Below are 25199 nucleotides of genomic sequence, written 5' to 3'. Positions count from 1 at the left end.
GCGATCACACGCGCAGAGCGATCACACGCGCAGAGCGATCACACGCGCAGAGCGATCACACACGCAGAGCAAGGGAATCACACGCAGAGCGATCTAACACGCAGAGCAAGGGAATCACACGCAGAGCGAATAACACGCAGAGCGATCACACCCAGAGCGAGGGAATAACACGCAGAGCGAGGGAATCACACGCAGAGCTCACACTCTGAGCAAATAACACGCAGAGCGATCACACGCAGAGCGATCACACGCAGAGCGAGCGAATAACACGCAGAGCGAGCGAATAACACGCAGAGCGAGGGAATCACACACAGAGCTCACACGCTGAGCGAGGGAATAACTCGCAGAGCAAGGGAATAACACGCAGAGTGAGGGGATCACACGCAGAGCAAATAACACGCAGAGCAATCACACGCAGAGCGATGGAATCACACGCAGAGCGAGGGAATCACACGCAGAGCGAGGGAATCACACGCAGAGAGATCACACGGAGAACGAGGGAATAACACGCAGAGCGAGGTACTGTAATAACACACAGAGAGATCACACGCATAGCGAGGGGATCACACGCAGAGTGAGGGGATCACACGCAGAGCAAATAACACGCAGAGCAATCACACGCAGAGCGATGGAATCACACGCAGAGCGAGGGAATCACACGCAGAGAGATCACACGCAGAGCGAGGGAATAACACGCAGTGCGAATAACACGCAGAGCGATCACACCCAGAGCGATCACACGCAGAGCGAGGGAATCACACGCAGAGCTCACAGGCTGAGCAAATAACACGCAGAGCGAGCACACGCAGAGCGAGCGAATAACACGCAGAGCGATCACACGCAGAGCGAGCGAATAACACGCAGAGCGAGGGAATCACACACAGAGCTCACACGCTGAGCGAGGGAATAACTCGCAGAGCAAGGGAATAACACGCAGAGCGAGGTAATAACACGCAGAGATATCACACGCAGAGCGAGGGAATAACATGCAGAGCGAGGTACTGTAATAACACACAGAGAGATCACACGCAGAGCGAGGGGATCACACGCAGAGCGAGGGGATCACACGCAGAGCGAGGGGATCACACGCAGAGCGAGGGGATCACACGCAGAGCGAGGGGATCACACGCAGAGCGAGAGAATCACACGCAGAGCGATCACACGCAGAGCGAGGGAATCACACGCAGAGCGAGGGGATCACACGCAGAGCGAGGGAATCACACGCAGAGCGATCACACGCAGAGCGAGGGAATCACACTCAGAGCGATCACACGCAGAGCGAGGTACTGTAATAATACGCAGAACGAGGGAATAACACGCAGTGCGATCACACGCAGAGCGAGCGAATAACACGCAGAGCGAGGTACTGTAATAATACGCAGAGATCACACGCAGAGCGAGGGAATCACACGCAGAGCGAGGGAATCACACGCAGAGCAAGGGAATCACACGCAGAGCGAGCGAATAACACGCAGAGCGAGGTACTGTAATAATACGCAGAGATCACACGCAGAGCGAGGGAATCACACGCAGAGCGAGGGAATCACACGCAGAGCGAGGGAATCACACGCAGAGCGAGGGAATCACATGCAGAGCGAGGGAATCACACGCAGAGCGAGCGAATAACACGCAGAGCGAGGTACTGTAATAATACGCAGAGAGATCACACGCAGAGCGAGGGAATAACCCGCAGAGCGAGGGAATAACCCGCAGAGCAATCACATGCAGAGCGAGGGAATAACACGCAGAGCGAAGGAATAACACGCAGAGCGAGGTACTGTAATAACACAGAGAGATCACACGCATAGCGAGGGGATCACACGCAGAGTGAGGGGATCACACGCAGAGCAATCACACGCAGAGCGATGGAATCACACGCAGAGCGATGGAATCACACGCAGAGCGAGGGAATCACACGCAGAGCGAGGGAATCACACGCAGAGAGATCACACGCAGAGCGAGGGAATAACACGCAGTGCGAATAACACCCAGAGCGATCACACCCAGAGCGATCACACGCAGAGCGAGGGAATAACACGCAGAGCGAGGGAATCACACGCAGAGCTCACACGCTGAGCAAATAACACGCAGAGCGATCACACGCAGAGCGAGCGAATAACACGCAGAGCGATCACACGCAGAGCGAGCGAATAACACGCAGAGCGAGGGAATCACACACAGAGCTCACACGCTGAGCGAGGGAATAACTCGCAGAGCAAGGGAATAACACGCAGAGCGAGGTAATAACACGCAGAGAGATCACACGCAGAGCGAGGGAATAACACGCAGAGCGAGGTACTGTAATAACACACAGAGAGATCACACGCAGAGCGAGGGGATCACACGCAGAGCGAGGGGATCACACGCAGAGCGAGGGGATCACACGCAGAGCGAGGGGATCACACGCAGAGCGAGAGAATCACACGCAGAGCGATCACACGCAGAGTGATCACACGCAGAGCGAGGGAATCACACGCAGAGCGATCACACGCAGAGCGAGGGAATCACACTCAGAGCGATCACACGCAGAGCGAGGTACTGTAATAATACGCAGAACGAGGGAATAACACGCAGTGCGATCACACGCAGAGCGAGCGAATAACACGCAGAGCGAGGTACTGTAATAATACGCAGAGATCACACGCAGAGCGAGGGAATCACACGCAGAGCGAGGGAATCACACGCAGAGCGAGGGAATCACACGCAGAGCAAGGGAATCACGCAGAGCGAGCGAATAACACGCAGAGCGAGGTACTGTAATAATACGCAGAGAGATCACACGCAGAGCGAGGGAATAACACGCAGAGCGAGGGAATCACACGCAGAGCTCACACGCTGAGCAAATAACACGCAGAGCGATCACACGCAGAGCGAGCGAATAACACGCAGAGCGATCACACGCAGAGCGAGCGAATAACACGCAGAGCGAGGGAATCACACACAGAGCTCACACGCTGAGCGAGGGAATAACTCGCAGAGCAAGGGAATAACACGCAGAGCGAGGTAATAACACGCAGAGAGATCACACGCAGAGCGAGGGAATAACACGCAGAGCGAGGTACTGTAATAACACGCAGAGCGAGGGGATCACACGCAGAGCGAGGGGATCACACGCAGAGCGATCACACGCAGAGCGAGGGAATCACACGCAGAGCGATCACACGCAGAGCGAGGGGATCACACGCAGAGCGATCACACGCAGAGCGAGGGAATCACACTCAGAGCGATCACACGCAGAGCGAGGTACTGTAATAATACGCAGAACGAGGGAATAACACGCAGTGCGATCACACGCAGAGCGAGCGAATAACACGCAGAGCGAGGTACTGTAATAATACGCAGAGATCACACGCAGAGCGAGGGAATCACACGCAGAGCGAGGGAATCACACGCAGAGCGAGGGAATCACACGCAGAGCAAGGGAATCACGCAGAGCGAGCGAATAACACGCAGAGCGAGGTACTGTAATAATACGCAGAGAGATCACACGCAGAGCGAGGGAATAACACGCAGAGCGAGGGAATCACACGCAGAGCTCACACGCTGAGCAAATAACACGCAGAGCGATCACACGCAGAGCGAGCGAATAACACGCAGAGCGATCACACGCAGAGCGAGCGAATAACACGCAGAGCGAGGGAATCACACACAGAGCTCACACGCTGAGCGAGGGAATAACTCGCAGAGCAAGGGAATAACACGCAGAGCGAGGTAATAACACGCAGAGAGATCACACGCAGAGCGAGGGAATAACACGCAGAGCGAGGTACTGTAATAACACACAGAGAGATCACACGCAGAGCGAGGGGATCACACGCAGAGCGAGGGGATCACACGCAGAGCGAGGGGATCACACGCAGAGCGAGGGGATCACACGCAGAGCGAGAGAATCACACGCAGAGCGATCACACGCAGAGCGAGGGAATCACACGCAGAGCGATCACACGCAGAGCGAGGGGATCACACGCAGAGCGAGGGAATCACACGCAGAGCGAGGGAATCACACTCAGAGCGATCACACGCAGAGCGAGGTACTGTAATAATACGCAGAACGAGGGAATAACACGCAGTGCGATCACACGCAGAGCGAGCGAATAACACGCAGAGCGAGGGAATCACACGCAGAGCGAGGGAATCACACGCAGAGCGAGGGAATCACACGCAGAGCGAGGGAATCACACGCAGAGCAAGGGAATCACACGCAGAGCGAGGGAATCACACGCAGAGCGAGGGAATCACACGCAGAGCAAGGGAATCACGCAGAGCAAGGGAATCACGCAGAGCGAGCGAATAACACGCAGAGCGATGTACTGTAATAATACGCAGAGAGATCACACGCAGAGCGAGGGAATAACACGCAGAGCGAAGGAATAACACGCAGAGCGAGGTACTGTAATAACACACAGAGAGATCACACGCATAGCGAGGGGATCACACGCAGAGTGAGGGGATCACACGCAGAGCGAGGGAATCACACGCAGAGCGAGGGAATCACACGCAGAGCAGGGGAATCACGCAGAGCGAGCGAATAACACGCAGAGCGAGGTACTGTAATAATACGCAGAGAGATCACACGCAGAGCGAGGGAATAACCCGCAGAGCGAGGGAATAACCCGCAGAGCAATCACATGCAGAGCGAGGGAATAACACGCAGAGCGAAGGAATAACACGCAGAGCGAGGTACAGTAATAACACACAGAGAGATCACACGCATAGCGAGGGGATCACACGCAGAGCGAGGGGATCACACGCAGAGCGAGGGGATCACACGCAGAGCGAGGGGATCACACGCAGAGCGAGGGGATCACACGCAGAGCGAGGGGATCACACGCAGAGTGAGGGGATCACACGCAGAGCGAGGGGATCACACGCAGAGCGAGAGAATCACACGCAGAGCGATCACACGCAGAGCGAGGGAATCACACGCAGAGCGATCACACGCAGAGCGAGGGGATCACACGCAGAGCGAGGGAATCACACGCAGAGCGATCACACGCAGAGCGAGGGAATCACACTCAGAGCGATCACACGCAGAGCGAGGTACTGTAATAATACGCAGAGCGAGCGAATAACACGCAGAGCGAGGTACTGTAATAATACGCAGAGATCACACGCAGAGCGAGGGAATCACACGCAGAGCGAGGGAATCACACGCAGAGCGAGGGAATCACACGCAGAGCGAGGGAATCACGCAGAGCGAGCGAATAACACGCAGAGCGAGGTACTGTAATAATACGCAGAGAGATAACACGCAGAGCGAGGGAATAACCCGCAGAGCGAGGGAATAACCCGCAGAGCGAGGGAATAACCCGCAGAGCAATCACATGCAGAGCGAGGGAATAACACGCAGAGCGAAGGAATAACACGCAGAGCGAGGTACTGTAATAACACACAGAGAGATCACACGCATAGCTAGGGGATCACACGCAGAGCAAATAACACGCAGAGCAATCACACGCAGAGCGATGGAATCACACGCAGAGCGATGGAATCACACGCAGAGCGAGGGAATCACACGCAGAGCGAGGGAATCACACGCAGAGCGAGGGAATCACACGCAGAGCGAGGGAATCACACGCAGAGAGATCACACGCAGAGCGAGGGGATAACACGCAGTGCGAATAACACGCAGAGCGATCACACCCAGAGCGAGGGAATAACACGCAGAGCGAGGGAATAACACGCAGAGCTCACACGCTGAGCAAATAACACGCAGAGCGATCACACGCAGAGCGAGCGAATAACACGCAGAGCGATCACACGCAGAGCGAGCGAATAACACGCAGAGCGATCACACGCAGAGCGAGCGAATAACACGCAGAGCGAGGGAATCACACACAGAGCTCACACGCTGAGCGAGGGAATAACTCGCAGAGCAAGGGAATAACACGCAGAGCGAGGTAATAACACGCAGAGAGATCACACGCAGAGCGAGGGAATAACACGCAGAGCGAGGTACTGTAATAACACACAGAGAGATCACACGCAGAGCGAGGGGATCACACGCAGAGCGAGGGGATCACACGCAGAGCGAGGGGATCACACGCAGAGCGAGGGGATCACACGCAGAGCGATCACACGCAGAGCGAGAGAATCACACGCAGAGCGATCACACGCAGAGCGAGAGAATCACACGCAGAGCGATCACACGCAGAGCGAGGGAATCACACGCAGAGCGATCACACGCAGAGCGAGGGGATCACACGCAGAGCGAGAGAATCACACGCAGAGCGAGGGAATCACACGCAGAGCGAGGTACTGTAATAATACGCAGAGAGATCACACGCAGAGCGAGGGAATAACCCGCAGAGCGAGGGAATAACCCGCAGAGCGAGGGAATAACCCGCAGAGCAATCACATGCAGAGCGAGGGAATAACACGCAGAGCGAGGTACTGTAATAACACACAGAGATCACACGCATAGCGAGGGGATCACATGCAGAGTGAGGGGATCACACGCAGAGCGAGGGAATCACACGCAGAGCAAGGGAATCACACGCAGAGCAAGGGAATCACGCAGAGCGAGCGAATAACACGCAGAGCGAGGTACTGTAATAATACGCAGAGAGATCACACACAGAGCGAGGGAATAACCCGCAGAGCGAGGGAATAACCCGCAGAGCAATCACATGCAGAGCGAGGGAATAACACGCAGAGCGAAGGAATAACACGCAGAGCGAGGTACTGTAATAACACACAGAGAGATCACACGCATAGCGAGGGGATCACACGCAGAGTGAGGGGATCACACGCAGAGCAAATAACACGCAGAGCAATCACACGCAGAGCGATGGAATCACACGCAGAGCGAGGGAATCACACGCAGAGCGAGGGAATCACACGCAGAGAGATCACACGCAGAGCGAGGGAATAACACGCAGTGCGATCACACACGCAGAGCAAGGGAATAACACGCAGAGCGATCACACGCAGAGCGATCACACGCAGAGCGAGGGAATCACACGCAGAGCGAGGGAATCACACGCAGAGCTCACACGCTGAGCAAATAACACGCAGAGCGATCACACGCAGAGCGAGCGAATAACACGCAGAGCGAGGGAATCACACACAGAGCTCACACGCTGAGCGAATAACACGCAGAGCGATCACACGCAGAGCGATCACACGCAGAGTGAGCGAATAACACGCAGAGCGAGGTACTGTAATAACACACAGAGATCACACGCAGAGCGAGGGAATAACACGCAGAGCGATCACACGCAGAGCGAATAACACGCAGAGCGATCACACGCAGAGCGAGGGAATAACACGCAGAGAGATCACATGCAGAGCGAGGGAATAACACGCAGAGCGAGGGAATAACACGCAGAGCGAGGGAATAACACGCAGAGCAAGGGAATAACACGCAGAGAGATCACACGCAGAGCGAGGGGATCACACGCAGAGCGAGGGGATCACACGCAGAGCGAGGGGATCACACGCAGAGCGAGGGGATCACACGCAGAGCAATCACACGCAGAGCGAGGGAATCACACGCAGAGCGATCACACGCAGACCGAGGTACTGTAATAATATGCAGAGCGAGGGAATAACACGCAGTGCAAACACACGCAGAGCGAGCGAATAACACGCAGAGCGAGGTACTGTAATAATACGCAGAGATCACACGCAGAGCGAGGGAATCACACGCAGAGCGAGGGAATCACACGCAGAGCGAGGGAATCACACGCAGAGCGAGGGAATCACACGCAGAGCGAGGTACTGTAATAATATGCAGAGATCACACGCAGAGCGAGGGAATCACACGCAGAGCGAGGGAATCACACGCAGAGCGAGGGAATCACACGCAGAGCGAGGGAATCACACGCAGAGCGAGGGAATCACACGCAGAGCGAGGGAATCACACGCAGAGCGAGAGAATCACACGCAGAGCGAGAGAATCACACGCAGAGCGAGGGAATCACACGCAGAGCAAGGGAATCACACGCAGAGCGAGGTACTGTAATAATACGCAGAGATCACACGCAGAGCGAGGGAATAACACGCAGAGCGAGGGAATAACACGCAGAGCGAGGGAATAACACGCAGAGCGAGGGAATAACACGCAGAGCGAGGGAATAACACGCAGAGCGAGGGAATAACACGCAGAGCGAGGGAATAACACGCAGAGCGAGGGAATAACACGCAGAGCGAGGGAATAACACGCAGAGCGAGGGAATAACACGCAGAGCGAGGGAATAACACGCAGAGCGAGGGAATAACACTCAGAGCGAGGTACTGTAATAACACACAGATCACACGCAGAGCGAGGGAATCACACGCAGAGCGAGGGAATCACGCGCAGAGCGAGAGAATCACGCGCAGAGCAAGAGAATCACGCGCAGAGCGAGAGAATCACGCGCAGAGCGAGAGAATCACGCGCAGAGCGAGAGAATCACGCGCAGAGCGAGAGAATCACACGCAGAGCGATCACACGCAGAGCGAGGGAATCACACGCAGAGCGAGAGAATCACACGCAGAGCGAGAGAATCACACGCAGAGCGAGAGAATCACACGCAGAGCGAGAGAATCACACGCAGAGCGAGAGAATCACACGCAGAGCGAGAGAATCACACGCAGAGCGATCACACGCAGAGCGAGGGAATCACACGCAGAGCGATCACACGCAGAGCGAGAGAATCACACGCAGAGCGAGAGAATCACACGCAGAGCGAGAGAATCACACGCAGAGCGAGAGAATCACACGCAGAGCGAGAGAATCACACGCAGAGCGAGAGAATCACACGCAGAGCGAGAGAATCACACGCAGAGCGAGAGAATCACACGCAGAGCGAGAGAATCACACGCAGAGCGAGAGAATCACACGCAGAGCGAGAGAATCACACGCAGAGCGAGAGAATCACACGCAGAGCGATCACACGCAGAGCGATCACACGCAGAGCGAGGGAATCACACGCAGAGCGATCACACGCAGAGCGAGAGAATCACACGCAGAGCGAGAGAATCACACGCAGAGCGAGAGAATCACACGCAGAGCGAGAGAATCACACGCAGAGCGAGAGAATCACACGCAGAGCGAGAGAATCACACGCAGAGCGAGAGAATCACACGCAGAGCGAGAGAATCACACGCAGAGCGAGGGAATCACACGCAGAGCGAGGGAATCACACGCAGAGCGAGGCAATAACACGCAGAGATCACACGCAGAGCGAGGGAATCACACGCAGAGCGAGGGAATCACACGCAGAGCGAGGGAATCACACGCAGAGCGAGGGAATCACACGCAGAGATCACACGCAGAGCGAGGGAATCACACGCAGAGCGAGGGAATCACACGCAGAGCGAGGGAATCACACGCAGAGATCACACGCAGAGCGAGGGAATCACACGCAGAGCGAGGGAATCACACGCAGAGCGAGGGAATCACACGCAGAGCGAGGGAATCACACGCAGAGATCACACGCAGAACGAGGGAATCACGCAGAGCGAGCGAATAACACGCAGAGCGAGGTACTGTAATAATACGCAGAGAGATCACACGCAGAGCGAGGGAATAACACGCAGAGCGAGGGAATAACCCGCAGAGCGAGGGGATCACACGCAGAGCGAGAGAATCACACGCAGAGCGATCACACGCAGAGTGAGGGAATCACACGCAGAGCGATCACACGCAGAGCGAGGGAATCACACGCAGAGCGAGGGAATCACACGCAGAGCGAGGGAATCACACGCAGAGCGAGGGAATCACACGCAGAGCGAGGGAATCACACGCAGAGCGAGGTACTGTAATAATACGCAGAGAGATCACACGCAGAGCGAGGGAATAACAAGCAGAGATCACACGCAGAGTGAGGGAATAACCCGCAGAGCGATCACATGCAGAGCGAGGGAATAACACGCAGAGTGAGGGAATAACACGCAGAGTGAGGGAATAACACGCAGAGCGAGGGAATAACACGCAGAGCGAGGGAATAACACGCAGAGCGAGGGAATAACACGCAGAGCGAGGGAATAACACGCAGAGCGAGGGAATAACACGCAGAGCGAGGGAATAACACGCAGAGCGAGGGAATAACACGCAGAGTGAGGCATTATGGCCAAACATCTCCACTTTGTTCTCATCGGTCCAAAGGACATTGTTCCAGAAGTCTTGTGGTTTGTTCAGATGCAACTTTGCAAACCTAAGCCGTGCTGCCATGTTCTTTTTAGAGAGAAGAGGCTTTCTCCTGGCAACCCTTCCAAACAAACCATACTTGTTCAGTCTTTTTCTAATTGTACTGTCATGAACTTTAACATTTAACATGCTAACTGAGGCCTGTAGAGTCTGAGATGTAACTCTTGGGTTTTTTGCAATTTCTCTGAGTATTGCACAGTCTGACCTTGGGGTGAATTTGCTGGGACGTCCACTCCTGGGAAGATTGGCAATTGTCTTGAATGTTTTCCACTTTTGAATAATCTTTCTCACTGTAGAATGATGGACTTTAAATTGTTTGGAAATGGCCTTAGAACCCTTCCCAGATTGATGAGCAGCAACAATGGCTTCTCTAAGATCATTGCTGATGTCTTTCCTCCTTGGCATTGTGTTAACACACACCTGATTGCTCCAGACCAGCAAACTGCTAAAACTTCGGCTTTTATAGAGGTGTCACACTTGCTGATGATCAATTAATCAAGGGCATTTGATTAGCAGCACCTGTCTGCTACTTAGCATCTTAGGGGCCTATGCAGAGAGCAGCGCTAGAATAAATTGGATAGTTTAAGAAAAATTAGGTTTAATGGAGAGTTTTATTCTCCATATGCAGAAATGGGCGAAATCCGCTATTTTTAGCATTACTGTGGAGAATTGTAAATGAGGAGATGCGCGCAGCTGAAAGGGAGAAAATAAAAATCGCGCATTTTTTTTTTCCCCTATAGCCGGCGAGCTCCTGTTTCTTGCCAACTGTAGTTGGCGGAGAAAATTGACGAAAATCGCGCCAAAAACAGCCGCTAGATGGCGAGCGCGCCTTTCTGAATTTGGATATTTTTCAGACTGGCGAGATGTAGGTTCTCGCCAACCGCGCGGCGAGATTTATAAATAGAAAAAAAAATGGCGCTTTTTTCCTACCTCGCCATTTCCGGCTGTTTTTAGGGCGATTTTCGCCGGAAAATGGCGAGATTGTTAATAGCGCTGCTCTCTGCATGAGGCCCTTAATCCCTATGGAAGCAGTAAGGGTGTACTTAGTTTTTCACACATAGCTTCTCCATTTTGGCTTTATTTTTGTTAAATCATGACACGGTGTAATATGTCATGTGTACACACACACACACACACACACACACACACACACACACACACACACACACACACACACACACACACACACACACACACACACACACACACACACACACACACACACACACACACACTGTAATATGTCATGTGTTGTTGTTCATCTGAGGTTGTATTTACCTCATTTTTAGACCTGCTAAGGAACAGATGATTGTTATTATGTCCTGATATGTAAAACCATGGAATTCAGAGGGTGTACTTTCTTTTACACACCGCTGTATAACGCGCAGAGAGATATAATAACGCGCAGAGAGAACACGCAGAGCGATTATGCGCAGAGAGATATAATAACGCGCAGAGAACACGCAGAGCGATTACGCGCAGAGAGATATAATAACGCGCAGAGAGATATAACGCGCAGAGAGAAAGCGCAGAGAGATATAATAACGTGCAGAGAGAACGCGCAGAGAGAAAGCGCAGAGAGATAATAACGCGCAAAGAGAGAACGCTCAGAGCAATATAATAACGCGCAGCGATATATAATAACGCGCAGAGCTGTAATAACGCGCAGAGATGTAATAACGCGCAGAGATGTAATAACGTGCAGAGATGTAATAACGCGCAGAGATGTAATAACGCGCAGAGATGTAATAACGCGCAGAGATGTAATAACGCGCAGAGATGTAATAACGCGCAGAGATGTAATAACGCGCAGAGATGTAATAACGCGCAGAGATGTAATAACGCGCAGAGATGTAATAACGCGCAGAGATGTAATAACGCGCAGAGATGTAATAACGCGCAGAGATGTAATAACGCGCAGAGAGATATATAATAACGCGCAGAGAGATATATAATAACGCGCAGAGAGATATATAATAACGCGCAGAGAGATATATAATAACGCGCAGAGAGATATATAATAATGCGCAGAGAGATATATAATAACGCGCAGAGAGATATATAACGCGCAGAGATATATATATATATATAATAACGCGCAGAGAGATTTATAATAACGCGCAGAGACATATATATATAATATCGCGCAGAGACATATATATAATATCGCGCAGAGAGATATATAATAACACGCAGAGATATATATATATATATAATAACACGCAGAGAGATATATAATAACACGCAGAGATATATAATAACACGCAGAGATATATAATAACACGCAGAGATATATAATAACGCGCAGAGATGTAATAACGCGCAGAGATATATAATAACACGCAGAGATATATATAATAACGCGCAGAGATATATAATAACACGCAGAGAGATATATATAATAACACGCAGAGAGATATATATAATAACACGCAGAGAGATATATATAATAACACGCAGAGAGATATATAATAACATGCAGAGAGATATATAATAACTCCCAGAGAGATATATACAGTATAATAACGCGCAGTGAGATATATAATAACACGCAGAGAGATATATATAATAACACGCAGAGAGAGATATATAATAACGCGCAGAGAGATATATAATAACACGCAGAGAGATATATATAATAACACGCAGAGAGATATATATAATAACACGCAGAGAGACATATAATAACGCGCAGAGATATATATATATATATATATAATAATGCGCAGAGAGATATATATAATAACACGCAGAGAGATATATATAATAACACGCAGAGAGATATATAATAACACGCAGAGAGATATATAATAACACGCAGAGAGACATATAATAACACGCAGAGAGATATATAATAACGCGCAGAGATATATAATAACGCGCAGAGAGATATATATAATAACGCGCAGAGAGATATATAATAACACGCAGGTAGATATATAATAACGCGCAGAGAGATATATAATAACACGCAGAGAGATATATAATAACACGCAGAGAGATATATAATAACGCGCAGAGATATATATATAAAAACGCGCAGAGATATATATATAATAACGCGCAGAGAGATATATAATAACGCGCAGAGAGATATATATATAATAACGCGCAGAGAGATATATAATAACACGCAGAGAGATATATATAATAACGCGCAGAGAGATATATATAATAACGCGCAGAGAGATATATAATAACGCGCAGAGATATATATAATAACGCGCAGAGATATATATAATAACGCGCAGAGATATATATAATAACGCGCAGAGATATATATAATAACGCGCAGAGATATATATATATAATAACGCGCAGAGAGATATATAATAACACGCAGAGAGATATATAATAACACGCAGAGAGATATATAATAACACGCAGAGAGATATATAATAACACAAAGAGAGATATATAATAACACGCAGAGAGATATATATAATAACGCGCAGAGAGATATATAATAACGCGCAGAGATATATATATAATAACGCGCAGAGAGATATATAATAACGCGCAGAGAGATATATAATAACGGGTAGAGAGATATATATAATAACGCGCAGAGAGATATATAATAACACGCAGAGAGATATATAATAACACGCAGAGAGATATATAATAACACGCAGAGAGATATATAATAACGCGCAGAGAGATATATATAATAACACGCAGAGAGATATATAATAACGCACAGAGATATATATAATAACGCGCAGAGATGTAATAACGCGCAGAGAGATATATATAATAACGCGCAGAGAGATATATATAATAACGCGCAGAGAGATATATAATAACGCGCAGAGAGATATATAATAACGCGCAGAGAGATATATAATAACGCGCAGAGAGATATATAATAACGCGCAGAGAGATATATAATAACACGCAGAGAGATATATAATAACGCGCAGAGAGATATATAATAACGCGCAGAGAGATATATATAATAACACGCAGAGAGATATATATAATAACACGCAGAGAGATATATAATAACACGCAGAGAGATATATAATAACACGCAGAGAGACATATAATAACACGCAGAGAGACATATAATAACGCGCAGAGAGATATATATAATAACGCGCAGAGAGATATATAATAACGCGCAGAGAGATATATAATAACGCGCAGAGAGATATATAATAACACGCAGAGAGATATATAATAACACGCAGAGAGAGATATAATAACACGCAGAGAGATATATATAATAACGCGCAGAGAGATATATAATAACGCGCAGAGAGATATATATAATAACACGCAGAGAGATATATAATAACACGCAGAGAGATATATATAATAACGCGCAGAGATATATATAATAACACGCAGAGAGATATATAATAACGCGCAGAGATATATATATAATAACACGCAGAGAGATATATAATAACGCGCAGAGAGATATATATAATAACACGCAGAGAGATATATAATAACGCGCAGAGAGAGATATATAATAACACGCAGAGAGATATATAATAACACGCAGAGATATATATAATAACGCGCAGAGATATATAATAACGCGCAGAGAGATATATAATAACGCGCAGAGAGATATATATAACACGCAGAGAGATATATATAATAACACGCAGAGAGATATATATAATAACGCGCAGAGAGATATATAATAACGCGCAGAGAGATGTATAATAACGCGCAGAGAGACATATAATAACGCGCAGAGATATATAATAACGCGCAGAGAGATATATATAACACGCAGAGATATATAATAACACGCAGAGATATATAATAACGCGCAGAGATATATATATAATAACACGCAGAGAGATATATATAATAACACGCAGAGAGATATATAATAACGCGCAGAGAGACATATAATAACGCGCAGAGATATATAATAACGCGCAGAGAGACATATAATAACGCGCAGAGAGACATATAATAACACGCAGAGAGATATAATAACACGCAGAGATATATAATAACGCGCAGAGATATATATAATAACGCGCAGAGAGATATATAATAACGCGCAGAGAGACATATAATAACGCGCAGAGATATATAATAACGCGCAGAGAGATATATATAACACGCAGAGATATATAATAACACGCAGAGATATATATAATAACACGCAGAGATATATAATAACGCGCAGAGAGACATATAATAACGCGCAGAGATATATAATAACGCGCAGAGAGATATATATAACACGCAGAGATATATAATAACACGCAGAGATATATATAATAACACGCAGAGATATATATAATAACACGCAGAGATATATAATAACGCGCAGAGAGACATATAATAACGCGCAGAGATATATAATAACGCGCAGAGAGATATATAATAACGCGCAGAGATATATAATAACACGCAGAGATTTATATAATAACGCGCAGAGATATATATAATAACGCGCAGAGATATATAGCAGAGATTTCGGTGCCTGTGAAATGGAAGATAAACTTCCTCTTTCAAAAAAAAAATTGCAGCATAAAGCCCAACGCATTCTCTGATCAGGATATAGAGTGTTAGCTCTTCTACCAACAAAAGTACCTTAAAAAAAAAAAATCCAGAATGGCCCCTGAAATCCCCCGCCCGTTCCTGCGCTAATCCCCCACCTCTCCTCCACGGGATAGTCACGGAAGATCAGACTTGTGGGGCCGCTCTGGGGAACTCCGGTCCTCAGGGGCAACCAACAGGTCAGGTTTTATGGATGTCCCTGCTTCAGCACATGTGGATCATTCTTTCATACAGGAGTGGCCAAGTTCAGTCCTCAAGGGCCACTAACAGGTCAGGTCCAGATTGAGCCACCTGTGCTGAAGCAGGGATATCCTGAAAACCTGACCTGTTGGTGACACTTGAGGACTGGAGTTGGTCAGCACTGGTCTAAACCATTCCCTTTAACCCATTGTAACCCTCCTGCAGCCGCGTCCCCTTGTGCACAGCCGGGCCCTCTGACGTGCCGCTCTCTCTCTGCAGGTATCCATTCCATAAATCATCAGGCCTGGTCCATCGTCACCATGGTTAAACCTCCCAAGGACAGGTAAGCCTCGGGGGCTGTGCTGGGGATGGGGCGTGGGGGGGGGGGGGGGGGGTGCCGGGGGATGGGACAGGGGTGTGTGTGTGCCGGGGGATGGGACAGGGGTGTGTGTGCCGGGGGATGGGACAGGGGTGTGTGCCGGGGGATGGGACAGGGGTGTGTGTGTGCCGGGGGATGGGATAGGGGTGTGTGTGCCGGGGGATGGGACAGGGGTGTGTGCCGGGGGATGGGACAGGGGTGTGTGCCCCGGGGGAGGGGGTGTGTGTGCCGGGGGATGGGACAGGGGTGTGTGCCCCGGGGGAGGGTGTGTGTGTGCCGGGGGATGGGACAGGGGTGTGTGCCCCGGGGGAGGGGGTGTGTGTGCCGGGGGATGGGACAGGGGTGTGTGTCCCGGGGGAGGGGGTGTGTGCCGGGGGATGGGACAGGGGTGTGCGCCCCGGGGGAGGGGGTGTGTGCCGGGGGATGGGACAGGGGTGTGTGCCCCGGGGGAGGGGGTGTGTGCGCCGGGGGATGGGACAGGGGTGTGTGCAGGGGCACGGGACAGGGGTGTGTGCCGGGGGATGGGACAGGGGTGTGTGTGCCGGGGGATGGGACAGGGGTGTGTGCCGGGGGATGGGACAGGGGTGTGTGTGCCGGGGGATGGGACAGGGGTGTGTGTGCCGGGGGATGGGACAGGGGTGTGTGTGCCGGGGGATGGGACAGGGGTGTGTGCCGGGGGATGGGACAGGGGTGTGTGCCGGGGGATGGGACAGGGGTGTGTGTGCCGGGGGATGGGACAGGGGTGTGTGCCGGGGGATGGGACAGGGGTGTGTGTGCCGGGGGATGGGACAGGGGTGTGTGTGCCGGGGGATGGGACAGGGGTGTGTGACGGGGAATGGGACAGGGGTGTGTGCAGGGGACAGGGGTGTGTGTGTGCCGGGGCACGGGACAGGGGTGTGTGCCGGGGGATGGGACAGGGGTGTGTGCCGGGGGATGGAACAGGGGTGTGTGCCGGGGGATGGGACAGGGGTGTGTGTGTGCCGGTGGATGGGACAGGGGTGTGTGTGCCGGGGGATGGGACAGGGGTGTGTGTGCCGGGGGACGGGACAGGGGTGTGTGTGCCGGGGGACGGGACAGGGGTGTGTGCCGGGGGATGGGACAGGGGTGTGTGCCGGGGGATGGGACAGGGGTGTGTGCCGGGGGATGGGACAGGGGTGTGTGTGTGCCGGTGGATGGGACAGGGGTGTGTGTGCCGGGGGATGGGACAGGGGTGTGTGTGCCGGGGGACGGGACAGGGGTGTGTGCTGGGGGACGGGACGAGGGTATGTGTGCCGGGGGATGGGACAGGGGTGTGTGTGCGACTCCCTCTCACACGCCTCCCTCACACACGCCTCCCTCACACACGCCTCCCTCACACACGCCTCCCTCACACACGCCTCCCTCACACACGCCTCCCTCACACACGCCTCCCTCACACACGCCTCCCTCTCACAAGCCTCCCTCTCACACGCCTCCCTCTCACACGCCTCCCTCACACACGCCTCCCTCACACACGCCTCCCTCACACACGCCTCCCTCTCACACGCCTCCCTCACACACGCCTCCCTCACACACGCCTCCCTCACACACGCCTCCCTCTCACACGCCTCCCTCTCACACGCCTCCCTCACACACGCCTCCCTCTCACACGCCTCCCTCACACACGCCTCCCTCTCACACGCCTCCCTCTCACACGCCTCCCTCACACACGCCTCCCTCTCACACGCCTCCCTCACACACGCCTCCCTCTCACACGCCTCCCTCACACACGCCTCCCTCACACACGCCTCCCTCTCACACGCCTCCCTCACACACGCCTCCCTCTCACACGCCTCCCTCACACACGCCTCCCTCACACACGCCTCCCTCTCACACGCCTCCCTCTCACACGCCTCCCTCACACACGCCTCCCTCACACACGCCTCCCTCTCACACGCCTCCCTCACACGCCTCCCTCTCACACGCCTCCCTCACACACGCCTCCCTCTCACACGCCTCCCTCTCACACGCCTCCCTCACACACGCCTCCCTCACACACGCCTCCCTCACACACGCCTCCCTCTCACACGCCTCCCTCTCACACGCCTCCCTCTCACACGCCTCCCTCACACACGCCTCCCTCACACACGCCTCCCTCTCACACGCCTCCCTCACACACGCCTCCCTCTCACACGCCTCCCTCTCACACGCCTCCCTCTCACATGCCTCCCTCACACACGCCTCCCTCTCACACGCCTCCCTCTCACACGCCTCCCTCACACACGCCTCCCTCTCACACGCCTCCCTCTCACACGCCTCCCTCTCACACGCCTCCCTCTCACACGCCTCCCTCACACACGCCTCCCTCACACACGCCTCCCTCACACACGCCTCCCTCTCACACGCCTCCCTCTCACACGTCTCCCTCACACACGCCTCCCTCTCACACGCCTCCCTCTCACACGCCTCCCTCTCACACGCCTCCCTCTCACACGCCTCCCTCTCACACGCCTCCCTCTCACACGCCTCCCTCTCACACGCCTCCCTCACACACGCCTCCCTTTCACACGCCTCCCTCTCACACGCCTCCCTCACACAGGTACAATGCCGTCTGGCTCATATTCTTCATGCTGGGACTCGGTACGCTGCTGCCATGGAACTTCTTCATGACGGCGACCATGGTAAGGAGAAGTGATCCCCCCTCGCGCCCCTGTCCCCCTCGCGCCCCTGTCCCCCCTCGCGCCCCTGTCCCCCCTCGCGCCCCTGTCCCCCCTCGCGCCCCTGTCCCCCCTCGCGCCCCTGTCCCCCCTCGCGCCCCTGTCCCCCCTCGCGCCCCTGTCCCCCCTCGCGCCCCTGTCCCCCCTCGCGCCCCTGTCCCCCTCGCGCCCCTGTCCCCCCTCGCGCCCCTGTCCCCCCTCGAGCCCCTGTCCCCCCTCGCGCCCCTGTCCCCCCTCGCGCCCCTGTCCCCCCTCGCGCCCCTGTCCCCCCTCGCGCCCCTGTCCCCCCTCGCGCCCCCCCGTCCCGCCTCGCGCCCCCGTCCCCCCCGTCCCGCCTCGCGCCCCCGTCCCCCCTGCGCCCCCGTCCCTCTCGCTCGCGCCCCTGTCCCCCTCGCGCCCCTGTCCCTCTCGCGCCCCCGTCCCTCTCGCGCCCCCGTCCCCCTCGCGCCCCCGTCCCCCTCGTGCCCCCGTCCCCCTCGCGCCCCCGTCCCCCTCGCGCCCCGTCCCCCTCGCGCCCCCGTCCCCCTCGCGCCCCCGTCCCCCTCGCGCCCCCGTCCCCCTCGCGCCCCCGTCCCCCTCGCGCCCCCGTCCCCCTCGCGCCCCCGTCCCCCCTCGCGCCCCCATCCCCCCTCGCGCCCCCGTCCCCCCTCGCGCCCCCGTCCCCCCTCGCGTCCCCCCCATCCCCTGTCCCCCCTGTCCCCCCTCGCGCCCCCGTCCCCCCTCGCGCCCCCGTCCCCCCTGCGCCCCCGTCCCTCTCGCTCGCGCCCCTGTCCCCCTCGCGCCCCTGTCCCTCTCGCGCCCCTGTCCCTCTCGCGCCCCTGTCCCCCTCGCGCCCCTCTCCCTCGCGCCCCTGTCCCCCTCGCGCCCCCGTCCCCCTCGCGCCCCCGTCCCCCTCGCGCCCCCATCCCCCTCGCGCCCCCGTCCCCCTCGCGCCCCCGTCCCCCCTCGCGCCCCCGTCCCCCCTCGCGCCCCCGTCCCCCTCGCGCCCCCGTCCCCCTCGCGCCCCCGTCCCCCTCGCGCCCCCCGTCCCCCTCGCGCCCCCGTCCCCCTCGCGCCCCCGTCCCCCTCGCGCCCCCGTCCCCCTCGCGCCCCCGTCCCCCTGGGCGAGTCCTTTATATATTTCATTCACTTACCCCCATTGTGTATATCCCGGTAATCTGGGCTGTATTACTAAGCGGTGCTAAGCTTTAAGGCATCTCACAGCCCATCCTCCTCATTGAGCCACACGTTACAGTGTGACTGAGCACCACCAGGGTCCAATGTATATTATTTGACTCCCGAATAAATAATAATAATAGCGTGTCCTTGTATAGCGCGGCGAGTTTTACGCAGCGCGTCACAGAGACGTTTTGCAGACACAGTCCCTGCCCCGTGGAGCTTACACTCTATGTTTTGGTGCGGGAGGCACAGGGAGATAAAGTGACTCGCCCAATGTCACAAGGAGCCGACGCCGGGAGTCCCCAGCGTCACTGAGCCGCTTACTAACCACGCGGGTCCCTTCTGCGCGTCTCTCCCGTGTCGCAGTACTTCACCAGCCGCCTGGGAGACGACGTCGCAGAGCTGAGCGATGTCCGAGCCCTGGCCGCCACCAGTGAACCCGACCTTACTGTCCAGATGAGCAACGCGACCTCTCTCAGGCTGGTCACTAATGTAACCGCGGCCGACGCGCCCCGAAATGTGCTGCAAGACAAGTTCAATAACGTGATGACCCTGTGCGCCATGCTGCCGCTGCTCGTCTTCACCTGCCTGAACTCCGTGCTGCACCAGAGGTGAGCCGCGCCCCCGCGCCGGAGGGGAGCCGCGCCCCCGCGCCGGAGGGGAGCGTCGCCGCGCCGGAGGGGAGGGGCGCCCCCGCGCCGGAGGGGAGCATCGCCGCGCGTGTAATGTGAGGGTGACTCGCCGCGCGTGTAATGTGAGGGTGACTCGCCGCGCGTGTAATGTGAGGGTGACTCGCCGCGCGTGTAATGTGAGGGTGACTCGCCGCGCGTGTAATGTGAGGGTGACTCGCCGCGCGTGTAATGTGAGGGTGACTCGCCGCGCGTGTAATGTGAGGGTGACTCGCCGCGTGTGTAATGTGAGGGTGACTCGCCGCGCGTGTAATGTGAGGGTGACTCGCCGCGTGTGTAATGTGAGGGTGACTCGCCGCGCGTGTAATGTGAGGGTGACTCGCCGCGCGTGTAATGTGAGGGTGACTCGCCGCGCGTGTAATGTGAGGGTGACTCGCCGCGCGTGTAATGTGAGGGTGACTCGCCGCGTGTGTAATGTGAGGGTGACTCGCCGCGTGTGTAATGTGAGGGTGACTCGCCGCGTGTGTAATGTGAGGGTGACTCGCCGCGTGTGTAATGTGAGGGTGACTCGCCGCGCGTGTAATGTGAGGGTGACTCGCCGCGTGTGTAATGTGAGGGTGACTCGCCGCGTGTGTAATGTGAGGGTGTCTCGCCGCGCGTGTAATGTGAGGGTGACTCGCCGCGCGTGTAATGTGAGGGTGACTCGCCGCGTGTGTAATGTGAGGGTGACTCGCCGCGTGTGTAATGTGAGGGTGACTCGCCGCGTGTGTAATGTGAGGGTGACTCGCCGCGCGTGTAATGTGAGGGTGACTCGCCGCGCGTGTAATGTGAGGGTGACTCGCCGCGTGTGTAATGTGGGGGTGTAAGCTGGGGGTCTCACACACACAGGATCTCGCAGAACATTCGGATCATGGGCAGCCTGGCGGCCATCTTCCTGGTGTTCCTACTCACGGCCATCTTTGTTAAGATCCACTTCGCGCCTCTCACCTTCTTTATTGTCACCATGGTCAAAATCGTCTTTATCAACAGTGAGTGATGTCACGTTACAGTACCTGTGTCCCCGTGTCACTCTGCCCGCCTGCGCGTCCCTCCGTCCGCCTGCGCGTCCCTCCGTCCGCCTGCGTGTCACCCTGCTCGCCTGCGTGTCACTCTGCCCGCCTGCGCGGCCCTCCATCCGCCTGTGCGCCCCTCCGTCCACCTGCGTGTCACCCTGCCCGCCTGTGTGTCACCCTGCTCGCCTGCATGTCACTGCCCGCCTGCGTGTCACTTTGCTCGCCTGCGTGTCACCCTGCCCGCCTGCGTGTCACCCTGCTCGCCTGCGTGTCACTCTGCCCGCCTGCTTGTCACTCTGCCCGCCTGCATGTCACTCTGCCTGCGTGTCACTCCGCCCGCCTGCCTGCGTGTCACTCCACCCGCCCGCATGCGTGTCACTCCGCCCGCCTGCCTGTGTTTCCCTCCGCCCACCTGCATGTCACTCTGCCCACCTGCGAGTCACTCTGCCCGCCTACGTGTCACTCTGCCCGCCTACGTGTCACTCTGCCCGCCTGCGTGTCACTGCCCGCCTGCCCACGTGTCACTCTGCCCGCCTGTGTGTCACTCTGCCTGCTAGCATGTCACTCTGCATGTCACTCTGCCCTCCTGACTGCGTGTCACTCTGCCCGTCTGCGTGCATGTCACTCTACTGGCCTACGTGTCCCTCTGCCCACCTGCATGTCACTCTGCCCGCCTGCGTGTCACTCTGCCGGCCTGTGTGTCACTCTGCCCACCTGCCTGCGTGTCACTCTGCCCGCCTGCGTGTCACTGCCCACATGTGACTCTGCCCGCCTGCGTGTCACTGCCCGTCTGCCCACTTGTCACTCTGCCCGCCTGCGTGTCACTCTGCCCGCCTGCTCACGTGTCACTCTGCCCGCCTGTGTGTCACTCTGCCTGCTAGCATGTCACTCTGCCCACCTGCCTGCGTGTCACTCTGCCCGTCTGCCTGCATGTCACTCTGCCCTCCTGCCTGCGTGTCACTCTGCCGGCCTACGTGTCACTCTGCCCGCCTGTGTGTCACTCTGCCCGCCTGTGTGTCACTCTGCCTGCCTGCGTGTCACTCTGCCTGTCTGCCTGCATGTCACTCTGCCCTCCTGCCTACGTGTCACTCTGCCCGCCTGCCTGCATGTCACTCTGCCAGCCTGCATGTCACTCTGCCAGCCTGCATGTCACTCTGCCTGCCTGCATGTCACTCTGCCCGGCTGCATGTCACTCTGCCCGCCCGCCTGCTTGTCACTCCGCCCGCCCGCATGCGTGTCACTCCGCCCGCCTGCCTGTGTTTCCCTCCGCCCACCTGCATGTCACTCTGCCCACCTGCGTGTCACTCTGCCCGCCTACGTGTCACTCTGCCCGCCTACGTATCACTCTGCCCGCCTGCGTGTCACTGCCCGCCTGCCCACGTGTCACTCTGCCCGCCTGTGTGTCACTCTGCCTGCTAGCATGTCACTCTGCCCGTCTGCCTGCGTGTCACTCTGCCCTCCTGACTGCGTGTCACTCTGCCCGTCTGCGTGCATGTCACTCTACTGGCCTACGTGTCCCTCTGCCCACCTGCATGTCACTCTGCCCGCCTGCATGTCACTCTGCCCGCCTGCTTGTCACTCTGCCTGCCTGCGTGTCACTCTGCCCGCCTGCTTGTCACTCTGCCTGCCTGCGTGTCACTCTGCCCGTCTGCCTGCATGTCACTCTGCCCTCCTGACTGCATGTCACTCTGCCCGTCTGCGTGCATGTCACTCTACTGGCCTACGTGTCCCTCTGCCCACCTGCATGTCACTCTGCCCGCCTGCATATCACTCTGCCCGCCTGCTTGTCACTCTGCCTGCCTGCGTGTCACTCTGCCCGCCTGCTTGTCACTCTGCCCACCTGCCTGCGTATCACTCTGCCCACCTGCCTGCGTGTCACTCTGCCCGCCTGCGTGTCACTGCCCACGTGTGACTCTGCCCGCCTGTGTGTCACTGCCCGTCTGCCCACTTGTCACTCTGCCCGCCTGCGTGTCACTCTGTCCGCCTGCCCACGTGTCACTCTGCCCGCCTGCGTGTCACTCTGTCCGCCTGCCCACGTGTCACTCTGCACGCCTGTGTGTCACTCTGCCTGCTAGCATGTCACTCTGCCCACCTGCCTGCGTGTCACTCTGCCCGTCTGCCTGCATGTCACTCTGCCGGCCTACGTGTCACTCTGCCCGCCTGTGTGTCACTCTGCCTGCCCGCGTGTCACTCTGCCTGTCTGACTGCATGTCACTCTGCCCTCCTGCCTGCGTGTCACTCTGCCGGCCTACGTGTCACTCTGCCTGCCTGCATGTCACTCTGCCAGCCTGCATGTCACTCTGCCTGCCTGCATGTCACTCTGCCCGGCTGCATGTCACTCTGCCCGCCCGCCTGCTTGTCACTGCCCGCCTGCCCACGTGTCACTCTGCCCGCCTGCGTGTCCCTGCCCGCCTGCCCACGTGTCACTCTGCACGCCTGTGTGTCACTCTGCCTGCTAGCATGTTACTCTGCCCACCTGCATGCGTGTCACTCTGCCCGCCTGCGTGTCACTCTGCCTGCCTGCGTGTCACCCTGCCCGCCTGTGTGTCACCCTGCTCTCCTGCGTGTCATTCTGCCCATCTGCCTGCTTGTCACTCCGCCCGCTCGTCTGCGTGTCACTCCGCCCGCCTGCCTGTGTTTCCCTCCGCCCACCTTCGTGTCACTCTGCCCACCTTCGTGTCACTCTGCCCGCCTACGTGTCACTCTGCCCGCCTGCGTGTCACTGCCCACCTGCCCACGTGTCACTCTGCCCGCCTGTGTGTCACTCTGCCTGCTAGCATGTCACTCTGCCCATCTGCCTGCATGTCACTCTGCCCGCCTGTGTGTCACTCTGCCCGCCTGTGTGTCACTCTGCCCGTCTGCCTGCATGTCAATCTGCCCTCCTGACTGCGTGTCACTCTGCCCGTCTGCGTGCATGTCACTCTACTGGCCTACGTGTCCCTCTGCCCACCTGCATGTAACTCTGCCCGCCTGCATGTCACTCTGCCCGCCTGCTTGTCACTCTGCCTGCCTGCGTGTCACTCTGCCGGCCTGTGTGTCACTCTGCCCACCTGCCTGCGTATCACTCTGCCCACCTGCCTGCGTGTCACTCTGCCCGCCTGCGTGTCACTGCCCACGTGTGACTCTGCCCGCCTGCGTGTCACTGCCCGTCTGCCCACTTGTCACTCTGCCCGCCTGCGTGTCACTCTGCCCGCCTGCCCACGTGTCACTCTGCCCACCTGCGTGCCACTCTGCCCGCCTGCGTGTCACTGCCCGCCTGCCCACGTGTCACTCTGCCCGCCTGTGTGTCACTCTGCCTGCTAGCATGTCACTCTGCCCACCTGCCTGCGTGTCACTCTGCCCGTCTGCCTGCATGTCACTCTGCCCTCCTGCCTGCTTGTCACTCTGCCGGCCTACGTGTCACTCTGCGCGCCTGTGTGTCACTCTGCCTGCCTGTGTGTCACTCTGCCTGCCTGC

General features: G+C 55.6%; 1 protein-coding gene across 3 annotated transcripts in view; it reads left to right on the top strand.

Moving 5' to 3' along the window:
* Positions 1-25199, top strand: part of SLC29A1 (solute carrier family 29 member 1 (Augustine blood group)) — a 187861-nt gene that overhangs the window by 103777 nt on the left and 58885 nt on the right. For all 3 annotated transcript variants that reach the window (XM_075598826.1, XM_075598827.1, XM_075598829.1), the window contains exons 2-5: positions 16130-16193; positions 18787-18868; positions 20429-20673; positions 21580-21719. In XM_075598826.1, the coding sequence (XP_075454941.1) occupies positions 16171-16193; positions 18787-18868; positions 20429-20673; positions 21580-21719 (490 nt within the window). In that variant the 5' untranslated portion in view covers positions 16130-16170. The remainder of the gene's footprint in view (positions 1-16129; positions 16194-18786; positions 18869-20428; positions 20674-21579; positions 21720-25199) is intronic.

The sequence above is a fragment of the Ascaphus truei genome, chromosome 4, assembly GCF_040206685.1.
Source record: "Ascaphus truei isolate aAscTru1 chromosome 4, aAscTru1.hap1, whole genome shotgun sequence".
NCBI classification, from domain to species: domain Eukaryota; kingdom Metazoa; phylum Chordata; class Amphibia; order Anura; family Ascaphidae; genus Ascaphus; species Ascaphus truei.
The sequence above is the reverse complement of the archived record's forward strand: the minus strand, read 5'-3'. Positions and strand labels throughout refer to the sequence as shown.